This window comes from Cebus imitator, unplaced genomic scaffold, assembly GCF_001604975.1.
Source record: "Cebus imitator isolate Cc_AM_T3 unplaced genomic scaffold, Cebus_imitator-1.0 Scaffold37, whole genome shotgun sequence".
NCBI classification, from domain to species: domain Eukaryota; kingdom Metazoa; phylum Chordata; class Mammalia; order Primates; family Cebidae; genus Cebus; species Cebus imitator.
In genome coordinates, this window is record NW_016107352.1 from 9,999,662 (window position 1) to 10,025,945 (window position 26,284).

Below are 26,284 nucleotides of genomic sequence, written 5' to 3' on the forward strand. Positions count from 1 at the left end.
TGTCATTATTTATGTATCAGAAATACTGAATCAATCAATCAGCAGTTATTGGATATTTGCAGGTTTTTTTAAACAATTATTAGACAAGCCTTGTTATAAATATTGTGCTTGCACACTTCCTTAAATAGCTCTCTGAGACATATTTTTGAAAGTAGAATTTTTAGGCACAAGCACATACAGAGTTTTAAGAATGTTGATATGAACTGCCAAATTTTCTTATGAATGATTCCACCAATATGTACACATTTGCCTAACTCTCTATACCTCTGCCAACTCAAGGACTATTTCTTAAAGGCATGATAAAGTTATTTATATTTTTGATATCTACCAGACTTTAGTTATGTGAAATATCAACATAATTCAACATCCAAAGCTGCAGAATATAATACCCATTGAAATGGTCTAGTTTATAAATACATTATTAAAAAGCAAAATATGATACTTACCAACACAATCACCTCCTATTTCAGTTTCATCAGGGCCACATGGGTATAACTGTGCATCAGAAATAGCTGCCAAAGGTTAAGGTTTGTATATTTACTCAAGTGGGCATGAAGATACAAATCTACATATATCCAAGATGACAATTTATTGAAGGATGTTTTCATACAGACTAAGACTTTCTTAATTCTTCTCTTATTTCATAACACAGTGTTTCCTTTTAAGGGTGAGATCAAATGGAAATGATAAGGGATCATATTTCAAAACAATCAAAGCTTTAATATCTTATTTTCTAAGTATGAATCTGCATTTTTTGAATAATGAAACACTGACAATATCAAGTGCTGGCAGGGATGTGGAACAATATGTGCCAGTGAGACCGCAAAATGGTACAGCTATTTTGGAGAACAGTTTAGTGGGTGGTTTCTTGATAAACTAAACATATTCTTAGCAAATGACACAGAAATCATGCTCCTCTATATTTACCCAAACGAGTTGAGAACTTATTTCCATATAAATACCTGCATATGGAAGTTTATAGCAACTTTATTCATAATCGCCCAAACTTGGAAGCAACCATGATGCTCTTCAGCAGGTGAATGGATATGCTGTGGTACATATAGACAGGATGGAATATTATTCAGCCTCAAAAAGAAATGAGCTAACAAGCCACAAAAAGACATGTAGGAAACATGAATGATTATTAAGTGAAAGAAGCCAATCTGAAAAGGCTACCTACTAAATGATTTCAACTGTATGAAGTCCAGAAAAAGGCAACATTATGGAGACAGTAAAAAGGGCTGTGGTTGTCTAGGGTTGAGAGGAGGGAGGGGTGCACAGGCAGAGCATAGGGTATTGTTAGGGTTGTGAAACTAGTCTGTATGTTACTATAATAGTAGATACATGTTATGAGAAATTTGTCCAAACCCATAGGATGTACAACATCAAAAGTGAACCCTAATGTAAACTGCAGACTAGGTGACAGTGGTGTGTCAATGTAGCACTCTGGTGGGGGATGTCAACAATGGGGTTGGGGGACTATTCATGTGGGGGATTTATGGGGTCTATGGGAAATCTATAGTAATAATGAAACACAGCCAAGCGCAGTGGCTCCGGTCTACAATCCCATAACTTTGGGAGGCTGAGGCAGTAGGATCACCTGAGGTAGGGAGTTCACTACCAGCTTGATAAACATGAGGAAACCTCATCTCTACTAAAAATACAAAATTATCCAGGAATGGTGGTGCCCGCCTGTAATCCCAGCTACTCGGGAGGCTGAGGCAGGAGAGTCACTTGAACCTGGGAGGCGGAGGTTGCGGTGAGCTGAGATTGCGCCATTGCACTCTAACCTGGGCAACAAGAGAGAAATTCCACCTCAAATAATAATAATAATAATGAAACACACTATAGTCCCCAGAAATGTATACAACAGTTGGTTTTATGCCAGTTCCTTGGAAATCAATTCCCCTATACTCATTTACAGGATTACACCACCAATGAGCCAAGGACAGAGGTGGTGATATTTACAACCCAAAGTACTGAATTCAGGTAATTGGTACAAGAGCAACTACCTGAACAAAGATAGGCTCATCAGATTGCTTCTTGAAAGAATTTAGTATTTAAACTAAAAGACAAGAAGTTGGAAGCTGAGTCAAGTTAATGACGGAGCTCTATATGAATGTTTAGACTGCTGTTGCCAATATCTGGAAGCTGATCTATTTCTCACTTTCTGAGTCTTTCCTATGTAACTCTTCTTCAGATCCAATGACATATCCTAAAACTCTTAGATGTGATTATCTTTTACATTATTTTCTGTTTTTTTTTTTGTTATATGCAAGCCAAGCAGATTTGAAATAACCTTTACTATTAGACATATACATGCAGATATAAAAGAATGCAGCATTCCTATAAAACATGGGCCAAAATATATTATTCCCTTAGCCAAGCGCTCCCTAAAAGTGTGCCCCATCTGCATTTGGGGGTTTTCCTTGTCTTTTCTTCTTCCTTCTATTTGCTTCCTGGCTCAAATACTTAATATTAGGATTAGACAATTAAGAATCTCAAGAAACATTAGCAAAGAAAAAAAAGAAGCCATTCTGCTTAAAATCTAGTTCTTCCTGATTCAACCATATGCCAATGATTAAACTATCATAAAGCAGTAGTTCTCAAGAAAGGAAGCAAACAAGCAGAAATCTAGTTTCAAAACATGTAAGATGTGCAACATTTGAGGTCCTCTGTAAAGTAGTGGGACATTGCTGGGCTGCACAACTAACTTGGGTTAACACAAGGAACCTTGTAAAGAAAAGAGATGCCTGATCTCCATCATGAAGCAGTAAAGGTTTGTATGAGGTCCAAGCAGAGGGAGGAACAAGTATAAGACATGGAGAAGAGAATGGAGCAGAAAACTCCAACTAGCAAGACATCAATAACAGGTTGCGGAGTATCCTCGTTGAAGATAATCAGGATGCAGGCTTCCAGAGATCAATCTAACTTTACTAGTCACTACCTGTGATGTTGGGCAAGTGCTTATTTTCTCTGAGCGACTCTTTATGTCCACAGAATAGGGATTTTTATTGCATGCATCCAATTCTCACACAACGGCCTCATCTACATCCTTCCAACATGTTAGAAAAACTCTTTCCTAGGGGTCTTTGCTCTTGCTCTACTCTGACATGATGGCTATGTGGTGTGCTTATCATTGGGACTTTGTTTCCTTCTTTTTAAATAACTTTACTGAGGTACAATTGACTGAATATATATAAAGTGTAATTAATGACATGTTTTGACATGAATACACCACTAAAATTTAACCATATCAAGATAACAGTATTTCCATCACCTCCAAAAGTTTCTCTACCCTTTTTTAAACCTTCTGCCTGCCGCTCCTCCACGTTCATAGACAGCAACTTATCGGCTCTGTCATATAGTTCAGATTATATTTTCTCGAACTTTATATAATTGTACATTATGGACTTTATGTCTAGAAAATTTCACTCCACATATATGTTTGTGATTCATCTATGTTTTAGGTTTATCAATAGTTTCTTCTTTTTTCTTACAGTGAAACCATCCTACAAATATAGTCCTTCCTTTTTTGTTGGAGAGCAGTATTTCATTGTACAGGCTTATCATAATTTGATTATCCATTAACTCATTGATGGATATTTGTTTTTGGTTTTTTTTTCACGTTTTGGCTATTTTGAATACAGCTGCTTTGAACATTCATGTAGAAAACCTCTTTAAAACATTTGCATTTATTACTCTTGGTAAATACATAAGAATGGAATGGCTATGTCATATGGACGTAAATGTTTACTTTTCAAGAAACTGTCAAATTATTTTCTAATGTTTGAATGTATCATTTTATACTCCCACTAGCAGAATACAACAGTTCTGGCTGCTCCATGGCCTCACCATCATGTAGTATAGTCAATATTTTTAATTTTATATATAATATAATGGTATCTCATTGTGGATATAAATCCATTTCACTAATGACTAATGTTTAGCATATTTTTATGTGCCAAATTTCTATTATTATGTTCTTTGGAGAAGTGTCTGTTCAAATCTTATTACAAAGTTGTTTTCCTATTATTGGGTTTTGAAAGTTACTCATATATTTTGGATCTAATTCTTCATCAGATACATATATGAATTGCAAATATTTTTCCCTAAGCTATGGCTTGTCTCTTCATTTTCCTTTAGTGTCTTTCAATGAGCAGAAGAGCAGAAATTCACAATTTTGATCAAGTCCAATTTATATTTTTTAATGGATCACAATTTTGGTATTATATTTTAAAAATATTTGTCTAATTTAAGATCACAAATATTTTCACCTAAATGTGAAAGTATTCTCTCAAGTTTTGTATTTTTACCTTTTATAATTGAGATTTGAGTCTTTGATGATGGTGAGGCTAATTTTTCTTTTTATTGTATGTTGATGAGACATGAATCAGTTATTTTTTGCATATGGATATTCAATTTACCAAAAACACAACCCATTTTTCTATAGAATTAGATCTATTCTTGTGTTTAAAATCAGTTATTGTGTGTTGGTGTTTTTCTGGGCTCGCTATTCTTTTCCATTGATTTATTTATCTATCCTCTTGCAAATACTACATTGTCTACAACATTGTAACTGTTTTCTTTATCAAAATAGTTTTAGGTATTATAGGTTCTTCATATTTCTATATGAGTTTTAGAATAAGTTTGTCAATTTCTACAAGAAAGCTTGGTGTGATATTCATTAGGACAATTTTGGAACTATTGATCAATTTGAGAAGAACTGACATCTTAATATCATGTCCTTTGATATTGGTAATTTCTGTCTTGTCTTTTTTCTTTTTTTACCAATCAGACCAGCTCGATAATTATTAATCTTATTTAATTTCTGAAATAACCAGTTTTTTATTCTATTGAATTTTCTCTGATGTTTTTGTATATTCTATTGCATTTATTTTTGCTCTACTTTCTTTCATTTGCTTACTCTGAGTCTCATTTGTGCTTCTTGTTCTAATTAATGTACAAACGGGTCTTCAATTTGTGACTTTTCTTGTCCAATGTAGAGACTAAGTGGGTTTTAATTTTAATAAACTTCAATTTTTTCTGATATTCTAATTTTCTTAATTTTGGACTGAGAACAAGGTTTTTCATGCTAATATTTTCATATGTACTTGTAAAGAACATCTATGCTGCTGTTTTATGAAATATTTTCTACATGTCATTTAGATAAAATTGGCTGAAAGAGTGTTCTGCTCCATTTCTGCTGTTTTAGTTTCTACATGCTTGATCAATTATTGAGAGATGGGTCTTAATCTCCAGTAACAATAGCAAATTGGTTTATTTCTTCTTGCAGGTCTATCAGTTTTGTTTACATACTTTGAATTCGTTATTGTTTAATCATTTAGAACTGTTGTAGTCTTTTATTAAATTGAACATTTTGTTATTAGGAAATGACCCTTGTTTTTCCTAGGAATATTTTTTGCTTTTGAGTCAACTATGCTTAAATATTAATATAGCCACTCAACATTTCGTGTGATTAATGTTACCTATGTATGTCTTCTTCTATCCTCATACATTTGAATTCATTTTTCTTATATTTTAAATGAGTTTTCTAGGCATCTATAGTTGGGACTTGCATTTTTACCCAATTTGGCAATTTCTGCTTTTCAGTTGGGGTGTTTAGATCATATATATTATATATATTTTTATATATATAACTTTTGTTCCAACATAATATCTGTATATATATGTCATATATATAGCAACATGGTAGAATTAAAAGTACACACAATTATTTAACAATGTTGTCAGTTTTAAATCCACCATGTTGCTATCCATGTTCTCTTTGATCTATTAATGCTTTGTTCTATTTTTCATTTTTATCTGCATTAAGAAATATGGAATATATTTTATGATTTTATTTTATACCCCTTGTTGGCTGATTAGCTATAATTTTTTGTTTTAGTTTAGTGGAAGATATAGAGCATACAGTATACATTTTTAACATAGGCTAATTTTAATTGATATGATGCCACCTCACATGTAGTGTAAGGATCTAACTAGCTTGCTAACTAGAAATACAAAAAATATAACAAATATGTATTTTTCCATGGATTCTTTTAAAGAAGTAATATTGCAAATATATAATCACCATTAGAGTGGCTGTGATAACAATTACGATCTTGAATTAATTTTTTTTTCTTATTTGACTTCTAGAAGGCTGTAGGGATAAATTATGCAAATATATACAAATATATATGAAATATGTGAGAATCAAAATGTCTCCAGGAGACCATGCTATTAAAGTGGAATTTTGCTCTCTACTATCTGCTGTTTTGGTGATTTTAAAGTTAAATATTATGACTCTTAGCTAGATAAGAGCTATAGACAGCAATACGTTCAAGTAAAAAGTGACTTTGAAGATAGAGATAAGCCTGGGAATTCTTCTAAAGTAGTTATGATAAGAAGGCTTTTTCCAAATAAGCTCCTTAAAAGGGAGTAAGTTTCAGTTAGTAGAAGCTCTCTTTCACCTTTTGAACTTTCCCTTTTATCCTGTCTAAATGCAGATAAAAAGGCTAAAACTGGAGCTTCTTCCTGTCACCATGAAGGAAAAGATTAGTGACTCACAGAGACCTCAGCCTGACATTGTAAAGTGGCCAAATCGCCATCAGCAGAGAACACCTGCTCCAGATATTTGGTCAGCAAGAAAAAGAAACTCTTTAAGTAGATTAAGTGACTGTCATTTTTGTTAGCTATCTATGCAGTCTAATTCAAGTCCTAAATGGTGTTTTAAGGCAAGTTTCTATCAGCAAATCAGAAAGAATAATTCATGCATATGGCTGGTTAACAGACATTAAGAGCAAAAAATAACATTTGTCTCCCAGAATTCCTTCTCCCCAAATACTTAGAGGACTTGAAGGTGGAGATTATGAGGTACTTTTGAGTGTTCTGGGTTAGGAAATTGAGTGGATGGTCGTGATACTAACAAAACAGAAAATACTTTAAATTTGTAGGGGATGTCATAAAGTGCAAATTTTAAATATTATGTTGTTAAATTGAGGGTAAAAATAATATTTCTGGTGAAGTGAGTTTTTGAATTTTATGGTATTCCCTGCTGTGAAAAAAGTTTTCTTTTTTAATAGTTGTCAGTGTTTCTAAACTAATATAGATAAATCATTGGTTTTTCCATGAAACACAGAATTTTCCACAAATATTTGGTGATATTACAGAAAGATTAATAAAAATTAAGTATTTTTATGACAAAAATGCCAAAAAATATTTTTTTAGTTTTTTAAAAACTCTTGTCTTGACCACCCAACGAGGCTGATGCATCTCTCTGGATTTTCTCCTTCCTAATGAATGGCACTAGCTATACTAAACTGAGCAGATGCTGCCCTTTCTTAGTAAACAGACTGCCAGTCTTAGCTGGACAGCAGCTGTGTATGGAATGTGAAGGTTTACCAGCTAACTCCCTCAGGATAATTCTCCACAGACCTCTCAATGCACACAGAACAAAACACAGAGCTCCCTAAATGATCAGGCCTTGCTGCCCTTTCAAACCCACAACGTGTTATGTTCTCCCTCCCTCACTGAGAGCTAATATTTCTGTCCGGCTTTCCCTCCTGTGAGCACAGCATATTCTTATTGCCTTAAGGGCCTGTCGATTGCTACAGCTGCTGTTTGAGCTGTTCTTCCCCTCACTTTTTGTCTGACCAAGGACAGTGTAACCTCCAGCTCCCAGCATCAATGCCCCTTTGTTAGACGTTTCACTGATGACGCTTCGTTATATATTTCATCCTCTCTCACCTTCAGTATTCTCTTCCACAGCAATTTTTAATCTTTACATTCATACCATCAACTGCAATTTACAATTGCATGAATACTCTGTGCTATGAGGGCAGGGACCACATTTATTTTGGACACCGCTACATACTAAGGACATGCTGTGTTGGTTAGAAAATAAGCATGACTCCAACAGTACATATGTGTAAAATAATTCATGTGTTATTATTACACTTGTGGAATACCATCAATAAATACTTATTTGAACCTAATACATTTTACGTTTATTATTTTGATCTTATTATAATAATAAACAATAACTTTGCCTTATTCCTTTTTTAAAGATGGAACTACTGACTTGAAATTAATGATAGAGTATATCTAAACAATTACATTTTCCATAAATCTAGTATGCATTCCAAAATAATGAAATAAAATTATAAGTTGAGAACATTATTTTTCTTAGCTTCTATTATCATGTAAAGTAGATGATAACACCTTATTTGCTTGGAGATTACAGCCAATGATTTATATCAACTTTAGAGGTCATTTGGAAATAAAAGGGTAGTTAAAGACAGAATGTGAAATTGGAGTGTGTGTCATTGTTTTTAAGAAAAAAGATTGCATTACAGACTCATCAAAATACTAAAATATTTGTTTTGCATTTTCAACTCAAAGTAATAATTAGCCATAGGAGAAAATTTATTATAATTATTATTATTACTGCTGGCATCAAGTAACAGATTTCTGAAGATAAGAATGCTAGAAATTTAAAGGAATCAATTTTTTCTAATAATACTGATTTAAATTCCAAAGGTATAATGAGCAAAATAATTTTTGAGATTGGACATTTTATACATTTTTTTTTCAGATTTTAGCAATATTGAATCCAGGATATCCCATTGTGTTATTCATCATTTTCTACTCTGTGACGATTTTTTATTCTTTCTTGTTTTGTGTAGTTTTGACATTTTTGAAGTGTGCTATTCAGGTATTTTGTTAGTATGTTCTTTAATTTGGGTTTATATAAACGTTCTCATGATTAGACTAGGATTATGTTTTGGGGGAAAGAGTACTACAAAAGAGAAGGGCTCTTCTTTTTGCATGTTTTCAGGATACATGTGATATCAACATGCATTATCACCATAACGTTAACGCTGATCACTTGATTAATGTAATGTCTGCCGGGTTTCTCCACTGTAAAATTGCTAGTTTCTTTCATTGTCATACACAATTATTTGGAAACAACTCAAATGCAACCAGCAATCAAAATGAGGGGAGTTATGCATAATATTTTAGGTAAAGTAGTAGCTACAAATATTTACAAATAAAGTTTCTTTAAAGAAGCTTGATTCCTTGCCTCTATTTATCTTTTCACATATTTATATAAAGGATTGAGGGTTATTTATTTTAATCTTTGAATAATATTCAATTTCTTTTTAGATATTGTCTGAAGCATCCTATTGGAATAAGTTTCACGAAGACAGAGAGCTCATTTATCTGGCTCATCACTGTAACTCTGAGGCCTTAAAGAACTTTGGGAGGCCGAGGCGGGTGGATCACGAGGTCAAGAGATCGAGACCATCCTGGTCAACCTGGTGAAACCCCGTCTCTACTAAAAATACAAAAAATTAGCTGGGTATGGTGGTGCGTGCCTGTAATCCCAGCTACTCAGGAGGCTGAGGCAGGAGAATTGCCTGAACCCAGGAGGCGGAGGTTGCGGTGAGCCGAGATTGCACCATTGCACTCCAGCCTGGGTAACAAGAGCGAAACTCCGTCTCAAAAAAAAAAAGAATTTCTTTACAGGATAAACATTTATATTTAAATGTTTATGTACAGGATAAACATTCAATACATACTGGTGAATGAAAGATGAAATAATATAAAATGTATATTTTTTGGATAACTTTTACTCATGAATGGACTTGAGGAAACCAAAGAATTTTTAACACAATCATTATATCCAGTGGAAAAATGTGAGATATCTACTTTGATGCTTTCACATCAAATATTTGGGGGGACTTTACAATCTTGGCAAAGAATCCTGAAGAAATCTTCCCAATGTAAACAGAAATTTAGCTTCAATCTATCAATAACGGTAGACCAAGTATCTTGCTGAGATTTGCACTAGCTCAATACAACCCATCCAGAGAATGGTACAAATGGCAGAGTTCCATGAGTAACAGTCAGGCGAATTACTGACATTTTCTTACCTTCCGCACAATAGCCCATACATCCCTGAGTTGGTTGTAGTAAGTACACAAAAAAGTTCCCACAGTTCCTTACAGACACTGGGATTTGAAACAGACAGCAGTCTTTCGTATCACTGAACAAAAACTGCCATGTGGCACAAGCTGACAATTGCTTCATCTCCCCAGGAGGTGGCAGTGTTTCTGAATCTCTCAGAGACAGCCAGATGGGTGCCTGAGTTCCACAACGGTTCATCTTTCGCAACAGAGAAAACAAGAGTTAAAAATTCAGTTTATTTTCATAGATTGTAGATATATTAACTTTGCATTTTCTTCTAATCAACCATTAACATATTATTAATCATTAAAAATTATGACTTGCACCTATTCTTTACAAGAAAAGGTAGTTTTAAAGAATACTAAATTTGAGAGTAGTCATCTCATAATTAACATACTCATTCAATGTAAATACTAATACATTTATTCCATTCATTATGTTGGTATTGTAAACAAGAGAAATTAAATCTCAGGTATCATACTAAAATAGCCGATACAGTCTAAAACATGACAAGTCCATCTCAAGTTATTTTAACACATAGCACAAAAAAAAAAAAAACTGATCTTGGAAAGCTATTGCAAAATTGCTTGAAATAGTATATACAAGAAGTTAATTCATAGTTCAGGAGGCAATAAAATCAAGGGAAGGAAAGTATTGCTCAAAATCTGGTGGTAGAAAGTTGTTCAGTAATTTAGAAATAATAAAGTTTAAATCTCACTTGAAGTCAATTATCAACTCATTTTCAAGATGAAAAATACAATTAAATTAAAAATAGAATTAAATTATCAAGATGAAAAATAGAATTAAATAGAAAAACAACCCAGGAAAAACAAGAAGAAACTATGTATGACTTGGGAAGAACTAGGGCCCTTACTAAATGCATGATCATGGACAAGGCACTCAACATCCTTCTCTTTTATATTAGGTAGAAGCAGTACCCACCTCAAAGGGCCATAGTGAGGTATAGATAAAATAATGTATATACTACAACTTCTACATAGCAATGGCTCAAAAATCATTAGCCAGGTTATAATTCTTATTATTACTGCTATGCTTAAAAGCAAAAAAGAAAACCATAAAGGAAATATTGATAGATATGGTTGAATTATAATTTTAAAAATGTAAGATGGAAGTTAAATAAGAAAATTACATGAAAATAGTACAATATTAAGTGTGTTATATTTATTTATAATTATACTATTATATTTGTTATTTTAACCATGTAATATTATCCATTCTCCTTTGAAAACTCTAAGACTGCAAATGGGCAAAATGTACAAATACATAATTCACAAAAGAAATACAAATGCCTAATATATATATAATATATATATGAGAATATTCAGTATTGTAAAAGGTATTTTTATGTGCTGCTATTGGAATTAAAAATTATTATGTTTTAAATGAACAAGTATATGTATCAAAAGCCTCAAAAAGACTTGAACCATCACTAGCTTAACAAATCAATCTAACTAAACACACTAAAATTAAAACAGTAATTACATGTACATTTGCTAATTACAGAATTACTTATTGTGGCAAAATCCTAAACATGCACGCATATGGTGATGGTTTAAATAAATATGATATATGTATGACATTGTATTTTTTTAATTATAGAAATGAATTTTTAATAACAGGAAAATGATAACGCTATAGCCCTAACTGAAAACAAATAGCATGTTTTCCATTGAATATATAACATGAACACTACAAAATATAAATAAGATAAAACAATAGCAAAATGTTAATAATGGTAGTTACGACTGTGTGGATAGATTATGAACAAATGTTGTTCCATTCGTGGTCTTTATTTCCTAAGCTTTCTGTAATACACGTGCATTATTTAAAACATTACCAATAATAATTTATGTAAGTTGACATGTATTAACCTGTAGAGAAAAAATTCTCTTGATTTCTGGTTGAATGCTTTAAAGTATTGGTTCAACAAGTGAATGAGAGGGTGGAGACAGGGAACACTTCCTCCATGGAGCACAGCCTGCTCAGGTTAGCTGATCTCCAGGAAAAGAGCCAGGGAAACTGTCACCTTCACATTTGTGTGAGGGACTAGGAACAATTACAGTTAAAACAGCCTTAAGAGAAAAACACAAATTTTTTTAATTGGTGAAGGAAGCTCCTCCCATTTTCTCAAACTTTACTTTTAAATTCTGAATTTTTTTAAATTCCTTTCAAATGAAGTGTCACAAAAGTGACTTATAAGCAAATAAACAAAAAAGAGAAAATGAAACTTAGCCACAATGCCTCACATTACAACAAAATATTGTTAAAATTTCAATGTATTTCCAGAGATCTTTTTGTATCCGTGCTTAAAAAGGAAAATGATTCTTGGTTCTGCAGAATTCATAAAATGTGAATAACAATAAGGAAAGCAAGCCTTTTGCTAAGACATAGTCTTAAATGATGCAGTCTCTCTCCAGGGGCCAATAGTAGCCACATGTCCTCTATGTTAAAAGAAAACCAATTTTAAGAATGAAATCGTATCCAATGAGTGTTATTATAACTATATAGGATAAAATTGTGAATGATGATGGATACTTTAGTAATTTGGCAAGCATGACACAGACATATTTCTTGAATAACACAATGTCTCTATTAGCTACATGTCACACATGTCACAAGTGAACACCTGTTTATGCAGAACTCATTTGGGAAACCAGTCAGCTGAGAAAGATGGGGGCTTGTGATAAGGGAGAAGGCTGGAAACATGACTTTGGTCCTGTGACTGAAGCTTAGTGTCTGTGTCTACATATTTATAATAAGGTAACACTAGCTACCTAAAAGCATCACTGAGAGAACTAGTGAGTTTACATATGCAATAATGTCCACAAGTGCAGGGAATTTACAAGTTGCAAAATAAATGTCAGATTAAAAGCCTTCTTGCCATTTTGATTATATAACTTAGGATGCTGAGTTAATGGGCTTAGTGTTTTGACAGATTTAGACTTAGTCTTATTCCTTAGATCATGTGGATAAAAATGTGGTAGCAATAATAGGAGTCGAACTGAAAGGGTATCTGGTCAAAATATGATAAGTAGAAATAACGTCTATTTCATGACAGTATCAGATGAATGGGGACTATAAATGAATTAGGGGAACTTGCATTTATAAATCATGCTAGGGATAAATAGAATTGTCAATAAAAATTCAGAGTGGCTTGGATAAGTAACACAAGTTAGCTGAGGGATAACCCAAGGAATCACACTTTATGTTTCTTCTTCTGCTTATTTTTTTAAAAGCATTTTACAAGAAAACCTATTTGTCATATGAAATAAGAATGAAAGAAGCCACTTGGGCTAGTTCATTATACAAGACACTGCTGTGATCAGAATCATCATATTGTGTGGCAAAAAAGAGTGAAGTTTATGAAAAGTTAAGTTGCAAAAAAACACATCCGATGTGAGTTCATGTGTAAAATTTCAGAAATGGACAAAATTAAATCTCATGTGTTTGAAAGACATATGCTTGTATGTTCACAACTATAAAGAGAAAAGAGGTATGGCGGCTGCACCAATTTTGGGTTTGAGGAGGGAGCTTCAGTGAGATAAGGCCATATGCCTCCAGAGTATTGAATGTGCGGCAGGTGCACTGTCTTCCAATTGTGATCACGAAATACCTGGAGATTCTACTGCCAGGTTGGGTTCTCATTAGTCTTAGAATAGGAGGTGCTGAGCCTGCAAGTTTTATTCCATCAGTTAAGAAAGGCAGTGACAGGCAACAACGGACAAAAACTGAAGCACTTTAGACACACAGTATTTTACTGTTTGCAGGTCATATGGCTAAGCCCCTTAGCCCTGGAGAATGACTGCCTGTATTCAAAACTTAGCTTTTTCACCTGCTAGCTGTGACTGTAGGAGAACTATGCCTAAGAATATATGTTTTCTGCACTGTTTGATGGAAATAATGATGACAGATAGTAGCCTAGAATTGTAAACTTATACAAGATATTGTCAATAAAAGTGTTTTTGGACTGCATGGAGTCTAACGTTAACTATTACTATTACTATTACTATTATTATTAGACTAGGTAAGTGGGAATAGTCTTTCAGATTAACTCAATCTTATACAAAATTAAAACAATATTTTCGCATGAGAAATAAGCTGGTTGTAAGAAGATAGAATTCTCACATGAAAAACACATAAGGAATATCACATGTAATTCGGGAATTGACATACCTCAACACATTTGGTTGGCATCTCAGCAGGTCTGTCAAAGATGAGAAATCTATACCATCCGGGGGAGAGGGAATGGTCACATATTAAGTCTTGAATGGCTGACTGCTGGAGGTGCCATGAGTCAAAATGGACACTTCTATAAGGACTCCGAAGAAACTGGTGTCCCTCAGGAGAGCACTCCTGAGCTAGTATGGAAAGACAGGTGTTTTTATGTAATATGTTTTGTTTGTTGACATAGTTCAGTCTTTAATTAAAATTGATTACCAAAACAAAAAATAAAGCAAATTAACTCACTATTGCACATAAAGACACTCTGAAAGGTCAGGGTCTCTTAGTAAGCCTTAAGTGACTTAACTTGCATGTTTTATAAATGCAATAAACAAATGAATAAAACTCTTCATAATGTAGTTTTGAACCACTTAAGCTTTAAGGACTTTATTTTCATTTAATTTGAACAACCAATAGAGCTGGTTGCTCTTGAGTTAGGATGTCAAGTCACAGGACCAACAAGGATTTCTCCTGGGCCTGGTCCTCTGGATTTGAATATCACTATTGATTCTCCACAATCAGTTTCCCCCAAAGTAGCCACACGCCTCAAAAATTCAAAAATTCTATTTCTGCCAGATCCTGGAAAGCAACAAACTGAACTAATCTTTTAATGCTAACTTAGTATGTGTAAAGAGCTTCCAAAATAAAGCTTCCTGCATTCTTGGGTGCAGAAAAAAATTAAAAGATTTTAAAGTTACTTTCCAACATTTTGGAAGTACCTTTATGAGAACTAAGCACAGGAAAAGGCATGGGATGGAAGTGAGCATGTTTGAAGGGGAAACAAGAAAAGCCCATGGGGAAAGGAAGAATTCTGTAGTCTTTTTAAGGAAACCTGTTGTCTGAGTCGTCTTTGGCCCAGAAGATACTTTTTCTGTGAAATCCACAAAGGCAGAACCCAAAACTCCTCTTTCCATAACTAAAGTAGAGAGAAGAGCAGGCAGTGAAACAGTTATCCTACAAGTACAACTCTTGTTTGAGACTCCTGGGCTCTCAAATTACCCAAATAACAATCACCACAAGGAAGTGTCTGTATTTGAATATCAGAATATCTTGTCGACACAGCTGATAGAAAATCTTCAAGTACTATATATTGTATGTACTGACGGAAAACACTGCAATAAAGATGGCATCTATGAAATAGAAAAGTGAAAAACAATTCACTACTAAAAATATCTCGTGGAAAAAAACTTATCTAACTGAAAAAATTATCAAATATTTATTATATAATTTTAAATTACACAAGTGTTTATAAATCAAGATCAATTTCCCAAATTAATAAGGAGAATAAAAAATCAGAGATATTAATTTACAAGTGAATCTCACAAGTGTAGCCTATGAAAAGTAAGTCATATAATTAGAATTACGTTTCATTTTTTTGCAGTTATAGCAATTAAACTATACAAAGATATTGTTTTCCAAATAAATAATTTCTCTACAGAATTTTTTATAATACAAGATTTTGGAAGTCTACACAAAAGGCTCCTTTTCGTTTTGTCTCTAAATCCTCCAGAGTTGTTAATTTCCCAAAAGGCTCCAATGTCAACACGAGGTAAGTATTTTATAAAATTTGTGTAGATAGAAGTCAAGGGATGTGCTATCATTCCATCTAATTTTGAAATATCTCTAATACCTTTCAAAACAAGGACATTGCACCTGGTTAGAATATTTTAAAAAAGAGATTTCAAAAGGTATTCCTAATAAGGTATGCATAAATTATTAAAATGTTTTCTCTGATCTCTTTTCTACAATAGGATTTTGTCTTGGGAGTCAGTAACTCCATCTTTATTTTGTGTAGTATTTCTCCTGACTCAGCACCTTTGTGGTTGTTACATTTCGTCTAGTTTTGCTACTTTCATAATTGTTTCCTAATACAAAGTCGAAAATGCAAGAAGTGTAATAGAAATCACTGCTTGACATCCACAACCTTAAAGAAGTGGGTAACATTTAACTCAAAATTTTTATTTATTTTTACTAAATATTTATCTTACAAGATAATTTTAAATTCATATAACTAATAACAGCTTATATTTTATATCTTATTTCATAACTTTTTTCTAATAATCTATCTATCTCTTTTACGGTATTCAAGGACTATACAGAAAGTGTAGAAATCTTATTAACAATAATCAAGCCACAGTTTCAAAACATTATTCCAACCTTAGCTCTAAAATATATGATATAGTTAAGTGAGAATTATAACGATGCTTGGGCTCCCATTTGAGTATGCAGGGACTTAGCTCAACAAATACTAAAGAAATAGCTCTACAAGCCCATCACATTCATCAGTCAAGTTCATGGCATGATATACAGAGCTTTCTGGCAAAACTGACAATATAATTTTTCCCCTCAATAAAAAGCAGATATAAAATATAGAGTAAAATTTACACTTCTATTTATCCAGACTTCTTTCTTAAATGATTTAAGACAGTTAAGTAATATATAATAGAATTTACAGTACTTGAATTTCAAATACTTTGGGAGAATGTGTCAAGTTATAAGTAACAGATTCATAGTGTTAGCATGTACAAAGGCTTTCCTTCTTTTTGTTTTGTTTTGTTTCTAGGTATGAGGTAACCTTTATTAGATTATTTTCCAGTTTAACGTAATGACCAAGACTAGAATTCTTCAAAATTCAGAACTGGTTGACAAATAACATATTAAGAAACTAAATCAATCATTTTATTTTTAAGAGATAAACATGCATAACACTTGATGACAGGTACTTGATAATAACTGAATTTGTAATTAGAAAATATTCTGTATATTATCCTATAGGAATTCCTACATGAATTTTAAGTATTTTTTTGTTTTTAAAATCTTAAAACTTTCTCAAAGATTTGGGAAAGCAAAAAACCACTTTTGATCCCCAAATGTAATGAAAAATAAAAAGTAATTTACTTTCTGACATTCAAAGTAGAATTTTGCTGGAAAATCATTCCATGTTCATGGATTAGAAAAATCAATGTCACAAAAATTGCCATACTACCCCAAGTAATCTATAGAGCCAAGACTATTTCTATGAAACTATCAATGTTGTTTCTTACAAAATTAGAAAAAAACTATTCTAAAATTCATATGAAGCCAAAAAAAAGTGTCCCAATAGCAAAGGCAATCTTAGGCAAAAAGAATAAAGCCTGAGGCATTATATTACCCAACTTCATATTATATTAGAAAGCTACAGTACATCATAGTACTTGTTCAAAAACAGACACACACACCAATAGAACAAAATAGAAAACCCAGAAATAAAACCACACACAGCCAGCTGATCTTTGACAAATTCAACAAAAATAAGCAAAGGCGAAAGGACTCCATGTTTAATAAATGGTGCTGGGATAACTGGCTAGCCATAGGCAGAAGAATGAAACTATACCCCTACTTTTCACCATACATAAAAATTAACTTAAGATGGATTACGGATTTAAATGTAAGACCTCAAACTGAAAAAATCCTAGGGAAAAAAACCAAGGAAATGCCTTTCTGCACATGGGCCTTGGCAAGGAACTTAAAACTAAGTCCTCAAGAGCAACTGCAAAAAACCTAAAACTAACAAGTTGTAACTTATTAAAAAGTTTCTCCACAGCAAAATAAACTATCAATAGAGTAAACAGACAACCTACAGAATGGGAGAAAATATTCACAAATATGCATCTGACAAAGGTCTAATATCCAGAATCTATAAGGAATTTAAATAATGCAACAGCAAAAAACAATCCCATTAAAACGTGGACAAAAGTCATGAACAGATGCTTCTCAAAAGATGACATATAAATGGCCAACAAACATAGAAAAAATGCTCAACATCACTAATCATCAGAGAAACGCAAATCAAAACCACAATGAGATATCATCTCACACCAGTCAGAATTACTATCACTAAAAAGTCAAAAAACAACAGATGTTAGTGAGGCTGTGGGGGAAAGCCAACATTTATACACTGTTGGTGGGAATGTAAATTAAATCAGTCACTGTGGAAAGAAGTTTGGAGATTTCTCAAAGAATCAAAAAAAGAACTATAATCCAACCCAGCAATCCCATTACAGGGCATACACCTAAGGAAAATAAATAGTTCTACCAAAAAGACACATGTACTGGTATGTGTATCCAAGCACGATTTGCAGTAGGAAAGACACGGAATCAGCCATGGTGCCCATCAAGAGGGGACTGGTTGAAGAAAATGTAGTATACCTGAAAAAGGTGCAATTGTCCTACAGAACTGATGTTTATGGTTCCTTTTAAATAAACATTGAAATTGACCCTACTGGTCTTAAAACTTCAGAAAGTTACAACTGCTTATCTGAGTTCCTTTTTCAGGAAACCAACCATCTGGCCTCCCAAATGGTATCAAGGAACTGAAACTTACCAGATTGCCATATCTGGAAAATGGGATTCTGGACCCCTACCGATCATGATTGCTTCACAGACCATCAGCTTCCTGTTGACTAATTCATCTTCCTTATTCCTCCCTAATTCCTGTATTCCTACATGTAGTTACATTTCTCCCCTACTATAGAAACCCAATTTTAATCAGTCAGAGAGATGAATTTGAGACTGATCTTCCATCTCCTTAGCTGGAGTGCCCTATTAAAGCCCTCCTTCCCAGCAATACTCATTGTCTCAGTGATTGATTTTCAGTGCAGGACCTAGACTGAAACCCTGGCATTTCAGTAATACATATACACCATGGAGTACTATGCAGCCATAAAAAAAAACTAAAATCATGTCCTTGGCAGCAACATGGATGCAAGTGGAGGCTAGTATCCTAAGTAAATTAATGCAGAAACAGAAAACCAAATTCTGCATGTTCTCACTTATAAGGGGAAGCTAAACATTGGGTACCCACAGACATAAAGATGGGAACGATAGACAGTAGGGACTACTAAAGGGGTAAGGAAGGAAGAGGATAAGGGTTGAAAAACTACCTATTGGGTACCACGCTCACTATCTGGGTAACAATATCATCTGTACCTCAAACCTCTGCATCATACAATGTACCTATGTAACAAACCTGCACGTGTGCTCCTTGAATCTAAAATAAAAGTTGAGATTTTAAAAAAATATAGAATTTTAGGTTCTTTAGCAACCCAAAAGTTTGAAAAGCAAGGAAAAATAGAATGACTAGTTTGCTAAATCACTTTACATTGGCCTTCCTTACATATCAAAAGACAAACTGAGGGCCTCTTCTGAATACAGTTAGATTGACAGTAAAAGGACAGAAAATAATATATGCTGCAAGAAGCAACCAAAAGAAAGGTGGTGTGACTGTACTGCTATCAAACTAAGACCTTAAAACATAAAAATCTTACCAGAGATAAGAGGAACACTTTATAATGATAAAAGGGTCAATCCATGAGGAAGATATAGCAATTGTAAACATAACTGAATCTAATAACAGAGCACTGAAATATATGAGGCACAATCTAGCAGAAAATCAGGAAAAAAATACACATTTTAACAATAATAATTGGAGTCTTTAATGCCTCACTTTCAATATCAATTTTAAAAACAGGCAGCATAATAAATAAATAAAAATTAGAACAATAATTCAAACCAACTTGACCTAGCAGAAATCTATAAACACTATTCCTGAAAATATTAGAAAATAAATTTTCCCCAAGTGCACATGGACTATTTGTCAAAATAGTCAATCTACTAGACCATAAAACAAGCCTTGATAAATGCAAACAGAAAGCTGGGCATGGTGGTATGTTCCTATAAACTCAGCTACTTGGGAGGCTCAGGTAGGAGAATTGCTTCAGCCCAGGAGTTCAAATCCAGCCTGGGCAACATAGTAAGATCCTACTTTTAAAAATAACATGAAATAAAAATGAAATTCAAAAAGATGAAATTCATAAAAAGCATGTTCTCTGATCACATGGAATAAAATTAGAAATCAATAATAATGAAATTTAAGAAATTTTACAAATATGTGAAAATTAACCAAAATAATCAGTGAGTCAAAGAATAAATGAAAAAGGAAAAATGGAAAATACTTGGCAAAAAGTTAAAATGAAGACACAACATACTAAAATGTATGGGATGCTGCTAACGTAGTGCTTACAGGGACACGTATTGACAGGAATGTTCCCATAGTATTAGAAAAAAAGATATGAACATAACAAGTTAACCTTGCACCTTAAGACAATGGAAAAATAAGAGCATACTAAACCTAAAGGAAGCAAAAAGTAGGAAATTTTAAAGATTGGAAAGAAAATTGATAAAACTGAGTGTAGAAAAACAAGAGAGAAAAAAATCAATGAAACCAAAACCTGGTTATTTGAAAGAATCAACAAAACTGCCAGACCTCTAACTAGATTTATTGAGAGAAGATTTGAATTACTAGAAGCAGTAACGAAATAGGGGACAGTACTGCAAATCTTATTAAGAAATACTATGATTGTTACATGCCAATAATTAGATAACATAGATGAGATTGACAAATTCCTAAAAAAAGACACGAGCTACAAAAAGAACTAAAGAAGAAAACTACAATCCAAATACATTTATAACAAGTCAAAAGATCAAATCAGCCAAAAAACTACCCACAAAGAAAAGACCTAGCCCAGATGGCAACAATGCTAAATTTACCAAACATTTCAGAAAGAATTACTACCAATTCATCTCAAACATTTTCAAAACATAGAAGACGGATCACTTCCCACCCCATTGTATGAGACCGGTATTATAGCCGTTTATTCTGGTTACCCTGACACCAAAGCCAGAAAAATATATAACAAGAAAAGATGACTATAAACCAATATATCTTTAGAATATGGATGAAAAAGCCTTCAGCAACCCAAATCCAGAAACATTAACACCCAATAACCCCTTTTAAAAAGCAAACTACATCTATCTATATATATATGCAAATTATGACCAAGTGAGATTTATTCCAGGAAAACAAGGTTGGTTTAATATCTAAAATTGAATTACTATAATTTATAGACAGAATAAAGTTAAAATCCACATGTTCATCTCAATAGATACAGAGAAAACATTTTTTAACAATCCAACACCTTTTCACGATAAAAACACTCAACAAACCTGAACAGGAGGAAGTTTCCTCAACTTGATAAAGGATATATATAAAAAGCCCACAGCTTACATTTTATGTGACGAACAAAGAAGTGATGTTTTCCTGTAAAATCAGGAACAAGACAAGTATGTCTTCTCTCACCATTTCAATTCCACATTGTACTTTAGTATAGCTAATTCTACCCAGGGAGATTAGCCAAGATAAATAAATAAAACATATCTAGATTAGAAAGGAATAAGTAATACTATCTCCATATAGAAAATTCTAAGGAATCAAATAACTACAGTATAGGAGTCCCTCAGCATCCACAGGGGATTATTTCGAGGACCCATGGAATGGGAGAAAATAACAGCAAATCGCATATGCAATAAAAGAATTATATCTGGAATATGCAAATAACTTAGACAACTCAATAAGAAAAAGGCCAGCTACCCATGTTTTTAAATGGCAAAGGATCTGAGTAAGTATTTCTCTGAAGAGGATGAGCAAATGTCTTATAAGGACATTAAAATGCTTGCTATCATTAGCCATTAGGTAAATGACAATCAAGCTACAATAAAATACCACTTCGCAACCACTAGGATAGGTAGACTCAAAATGTCAGTTAATGAAAAGTGTTGATGTAAACATGAAGAAATTAGAAACTTCATATACTGTTGCAGAAATATAAAACAGCATAGCCACTTTGGTAAACATTCTGGCTGTTCCTTAAGTAGTTAATTATAGAGTTGCCCTATAACCCAGTTACATTCCTAGGCATATATCTCAGAGACATGAACACATACATCAAAACAAAACTTGTACCTCAGTTGTTTATAGCAGCATTGTTTATAAAAGTCAAAAGGTGGAAACAACCCAAATGTTCATTAACTGATGAATGTATATACTAAATGTAGCATATCCACACAATAGAAGATTATTCCATTTTAAAAAGAAACGAAGTACTGGTACATGCTTGAAAAAAATGGATGAACCTTGAAAACATTATGCTAGGTGAAGGAAGCCAGTCACAAAAACAACCTATTATATGATTCAGCTTATATAAAATTTCCAGAATAGGCAAATGCAGTAAGACAGAAAGTAGATTAATAATTCCTTATGGCTGGGGAAGAAGGGAGTGTGACAGAGGGTATGGGGCATGATAGCCAAGGGTGCAGTATTTCTTTTTCAGTTGATAAAAATGTTCTAAAATGGACTGTAATCATGGTTGCATGTATCTGTAAATATACTCTGAATATATACGTATCTGTGAAAATGAAAAACCACACAATTGCACACTTTCAGTGAGTGATTTGTATGGCATAGGAACATCTTATTAAAGCTATTTGAAAAAAGAAAGAGTGTCAATAAATGTACTTTCCATTCACCGTGTCTTCTAGCTTTACTCTATTAAACATAAGGAAGTTATCAATGTTACCAATGTTATGAACTTCAAACTTGGTAATGGGTAATATTTGTCTTCAGTAGAGAGATCACAAAGCTATTATACAGAGCAAAAAAGGGTTATGTGGTCTATAGGAAACATGAAATCATCTTCCTTTATAAAAATTGGTCATTTTTTTTCCTGGAAATATTTATCTAACTGTAATGAATAGATATATGTTATTACAAGTATTTTTTAAAGTTATTCATAAAGATTTAGTAAATCTGTAAGCAAACCAAAAAAGAACCAGAAAAAAATATTTCAGAAAATAATAAATTTGATTTTAATATTTTCTTTTTAAGTTTGACATGGGATAGTGTCTATATTCTTTTAAAAAGCAAACTTACATCAGTAAAATGGCTTAAGATCAACAAAATGATAAGACAACACTATATCCTGGACTTTCAGAAATGTTGTACATAATGTTTTTTCAAGCTGCAGAGAGCTGAATGCAAATCAGACTTATTTCTGAAAAACGTGAGGAAACTTGCAATATAAGAACAAGTCACCTTTCATTAATATTTCCTATCTGGAATGAAAACAAAAAACAAGCAGGAACGGCTAATGAAAGTACTTTGGGATTAACTTCACTGTACTTTAAATGTAGTGTTCTCTGTCATGGATTAAAGAAGTAGGAGGGGAATATCCGCTCCATAGAGATCTCTTTAACAGCAGCAAAAATGATTCTAACATATATACAAAAACCACAATACAGTATAATATGGATATACAAAACTTAACTTGGTGATTTTTTTGTGGGGGGGGGGTGGATAAAATGTTCACCAATGAATTATTTCCAAGGGTAGGGGTAGAGGTGGAATTCATGTAGTTTGGAACTCAACTCTGTTCTGAGAATTCAAGCCCACTTGCGGCCAGAATACCTGGCAGATCCGGCAAAAGTTTCTTACAGTCAGTTAAAAGGACCTTAAAGAGCTGGATATCAGCAGGAAACAAACAACCAAAAACAGAACCGAGGGTTTTAAGAGGAGACAACAACGCAAGCGCGCAAAAGAAAACTGAAGAGTAACAGGCTGGAAACTGACCATTCCAAAGACCACAGACGGATAGAGTGGAGGCCCGTGAGGAACAAACATCGCAAGCGGCCTTAAAATGCACCGGACGCTCCCCACAACATCCCAGAAGTCAGGCCCCGTCCCTCCACCGCCCGGGCAGCACCCCTGCACGCCCACCCGCGCGCGCCCTACCTCGCCGACCTTCCCCCGGGGCCAGGAGCATCAGCAGCGCGGTCGCCAGCGCGCAGGCTCCGCCAGGCATCGCTGCTTCCCTGGGCGGGGCGGAGAGCTTCGCAGACCCCGGGCCGCGGGTGCTGGGAGGACGGAGCCACTGCAGCCCCTGGGCCTCCTTTCTTAGGTTTTATCCGTCCACACAAAATATATATTGTTGGATGTTCTCAATCTGTTCCCGCTTGGAACAGGGAAGCTCTGCGTCCTGGTTCCGGGGCGCAGCCAGTCCTTTCGTGGGACGGAGCCTTCGCGCGGTCCCTCTGCGACTCCTCCCTTCCCATTTTGGCGGCCCGCGGACCTGAAAGCCACGCCCAACCTGTCCCCATAGCCCAGCGTGTCCTAGCAGAGGCTCTGCCGCCTTGGATGTCACCGCGCAGTCACACAGCCGGGAGGTAGGTCTCCGCACTGCGTCTTGCTAACAGTGGCTGTACGAAAACTTCGTAATCCTAGAAACTGCTCACATGGACCTCCAATAAGAGAAGCTTCACAAGGTTCCGTTGGAAGGGGCAGTTTCCCGTGACTGTATCTGCAGACGGATTCCTAACTGCAGAATTGGTGCTGCTGGTTTGCACCCGAAGGCGAAGGCACTCAAGATGCTCCTGTCACCTTAGATCTCAGTGATGAACGACGGGAGGAGGGAGTAGACACTAACGTTGCAACAGTAGATACCCTTTCTTCTGTCTCTGTGACAGGTTTTCAGAAGTGGAAATAACTGCGTTTAGACACTAACCAAACAGTGGGGTTTGTCGCCTGTACTGGCCAGTGCTCTTAATTGTCCAGTGGTGACCCAGTGACCCAGGATCCTTTCAGCACATAGCCACACGACTCCCGAGGTTGACCTGGGAGTTATTAGAGGATCAGAGGGCTCTAATATCTTCCCCCAACCTCCGTTTTTGTTTTGTTTTGTTTCATTCGAGACATTGTCTCACTCTGTCACCCAGACTGGAGTGCAGTGGCACAATCACAACTCGCTGCAGCCTTGAACTCCTGGCCTCAAGCGATGTTCCTCTCAGTCTTCCAAAATGCTGGGATTACAGGCGTCAGCCACCATGCCAGATCTAAGGTCTTCAGAAATGTGGTTTCCTCTGCAGAGGAACAGGGTCCTTTTTTCAGCTGTTTCTACATCTTTTTATATCTGGAAATGAAACCTCACTCTCCTAGTTTTTCCCTGACTGTCTCATTCCTTGAGTCTCCCATCCATCACCTTGCACTTGGTTCTCACAGAGCCTTCACCTGAGAGGAAAGGGGACACTGGTCAGCAGAGGGTAGTTTGCTATCCAAGTGGGCACCAAGATTCCGCCCACAAATTTGAAGGCTCAAGTTTAGCCTAGGCATGGAGGTGAAAACAGGAGGTATCCAAATGCATAAAGACGTTAGTTTTTAAAATTATTTATAATTCTTTATTTTTAATTTGAAAGGTAAATTACCATTTAAAAGTTTAAAACCGATCGTCTCCATAGTAAAAATATTAACCCATCTTGGAAAATAATTTATTTTTGGCACACAATACTTACGTATAGCCCTCTTTCAAATGCAGAAAGGGTAACCAATTTTCTGGATTAAAAACAAAATATTACTTTTGGTGGAAGGTAGGCAGGTGATCTTTATCTTAAAACCTAACTGTGGAAGGGCAATATGATGCAGGCACAATAAAAACCCAGAGATTTCTTCCTGTACAGTATGTCTTTTGTTTCTACTTATAAAATTCTAATAAAACTGAGATAAGAAATTAAACATCATTTTCCTCAATCTATCTGTGAAATCACAAGGAACAAAGTAATTTGATGAGAATGAAATCATAGCAGGTCTTTTGTGAATTTATTTTCTAGCAGTAGCTATACAAATGTAGTAAACTTTTATACTTTCTTGGAGGACAACATTACTTATCTGACTTCCATCAAAATACAATTTCAAGTATTGTGAACCTTATTTTTTTCCTTTGGTTTTTGAATGATGAATACCAGTTAATGAGCTTATGAGTTTACAATAGACTTGTACTAAAACCCAACTTTTCTCCATGTGAGTTAAGATCTAAAAAACTAAAAGCAACTTAAGAATTTTTTTTCAAGTCTCAGTGGAAAATATATCTAACCTGTCTTGGATCTGCAAGAATGTATTGATTAAATGTTAGTTATATCATTCCTGTAATCCGAGCACTTTGGGAGGCCAAAGCGGGTGGGTCACCTGAGGTCAGGAGTTCAAGACCAGCCTGGCCAATATGGTGAAATCTCGTCTCTACTAAAAATGAAAAAAAAAATTAGCCTGGCGTGGTGGCGCTCACTTGTAGTCCTAGCTACTTGGGAGGCTGAGGCAGGAGAATCATTTGAGCCCGGGAGTCAGACATTGCAGTGAGCCAAGATAGCTCCA

General features: G+C 34.5%; 1 protein-coding gene across 2 annotated transcripts in view; it reads right to left on the reverse strand.

Moving 5' to 3' along the window:
- VWDE (von Willebrand factor D and EGF domains) overlaps positions 1-24,289 on the reverse strand; it is a 79,201-nt gene extending 54,912 nt beyond the window's left edge. For both annotated transcript variants that reach the window (XM_037737318.1, XM_037737317.1), the window contains exons 1-4: positions 23,879-24,289; positions 14,167-14,351; positions 9,939-10,170; positions 447-512 (exon numbers count right to left, since the gene is read on the reverse strand). In XM_037737318.1, coding sequence (XP_037593246.1) covers positions 447-512; positions 9,939-10,170; positions 14,167-14,351; positions 23,879-23,948 — 553 coding nt within the window. In that variant the 5' untranslated portion in view covers positions 23,949-24,289. The remainder of the gene's footprint in view (positions 1-446; positions 513-9,938; positions 10,171-14,166; positions 14,352-23,878) is intronic.
- Between the last annotated feature and the right edge of the window lie 1,995 nt (positions 24,290-26,284).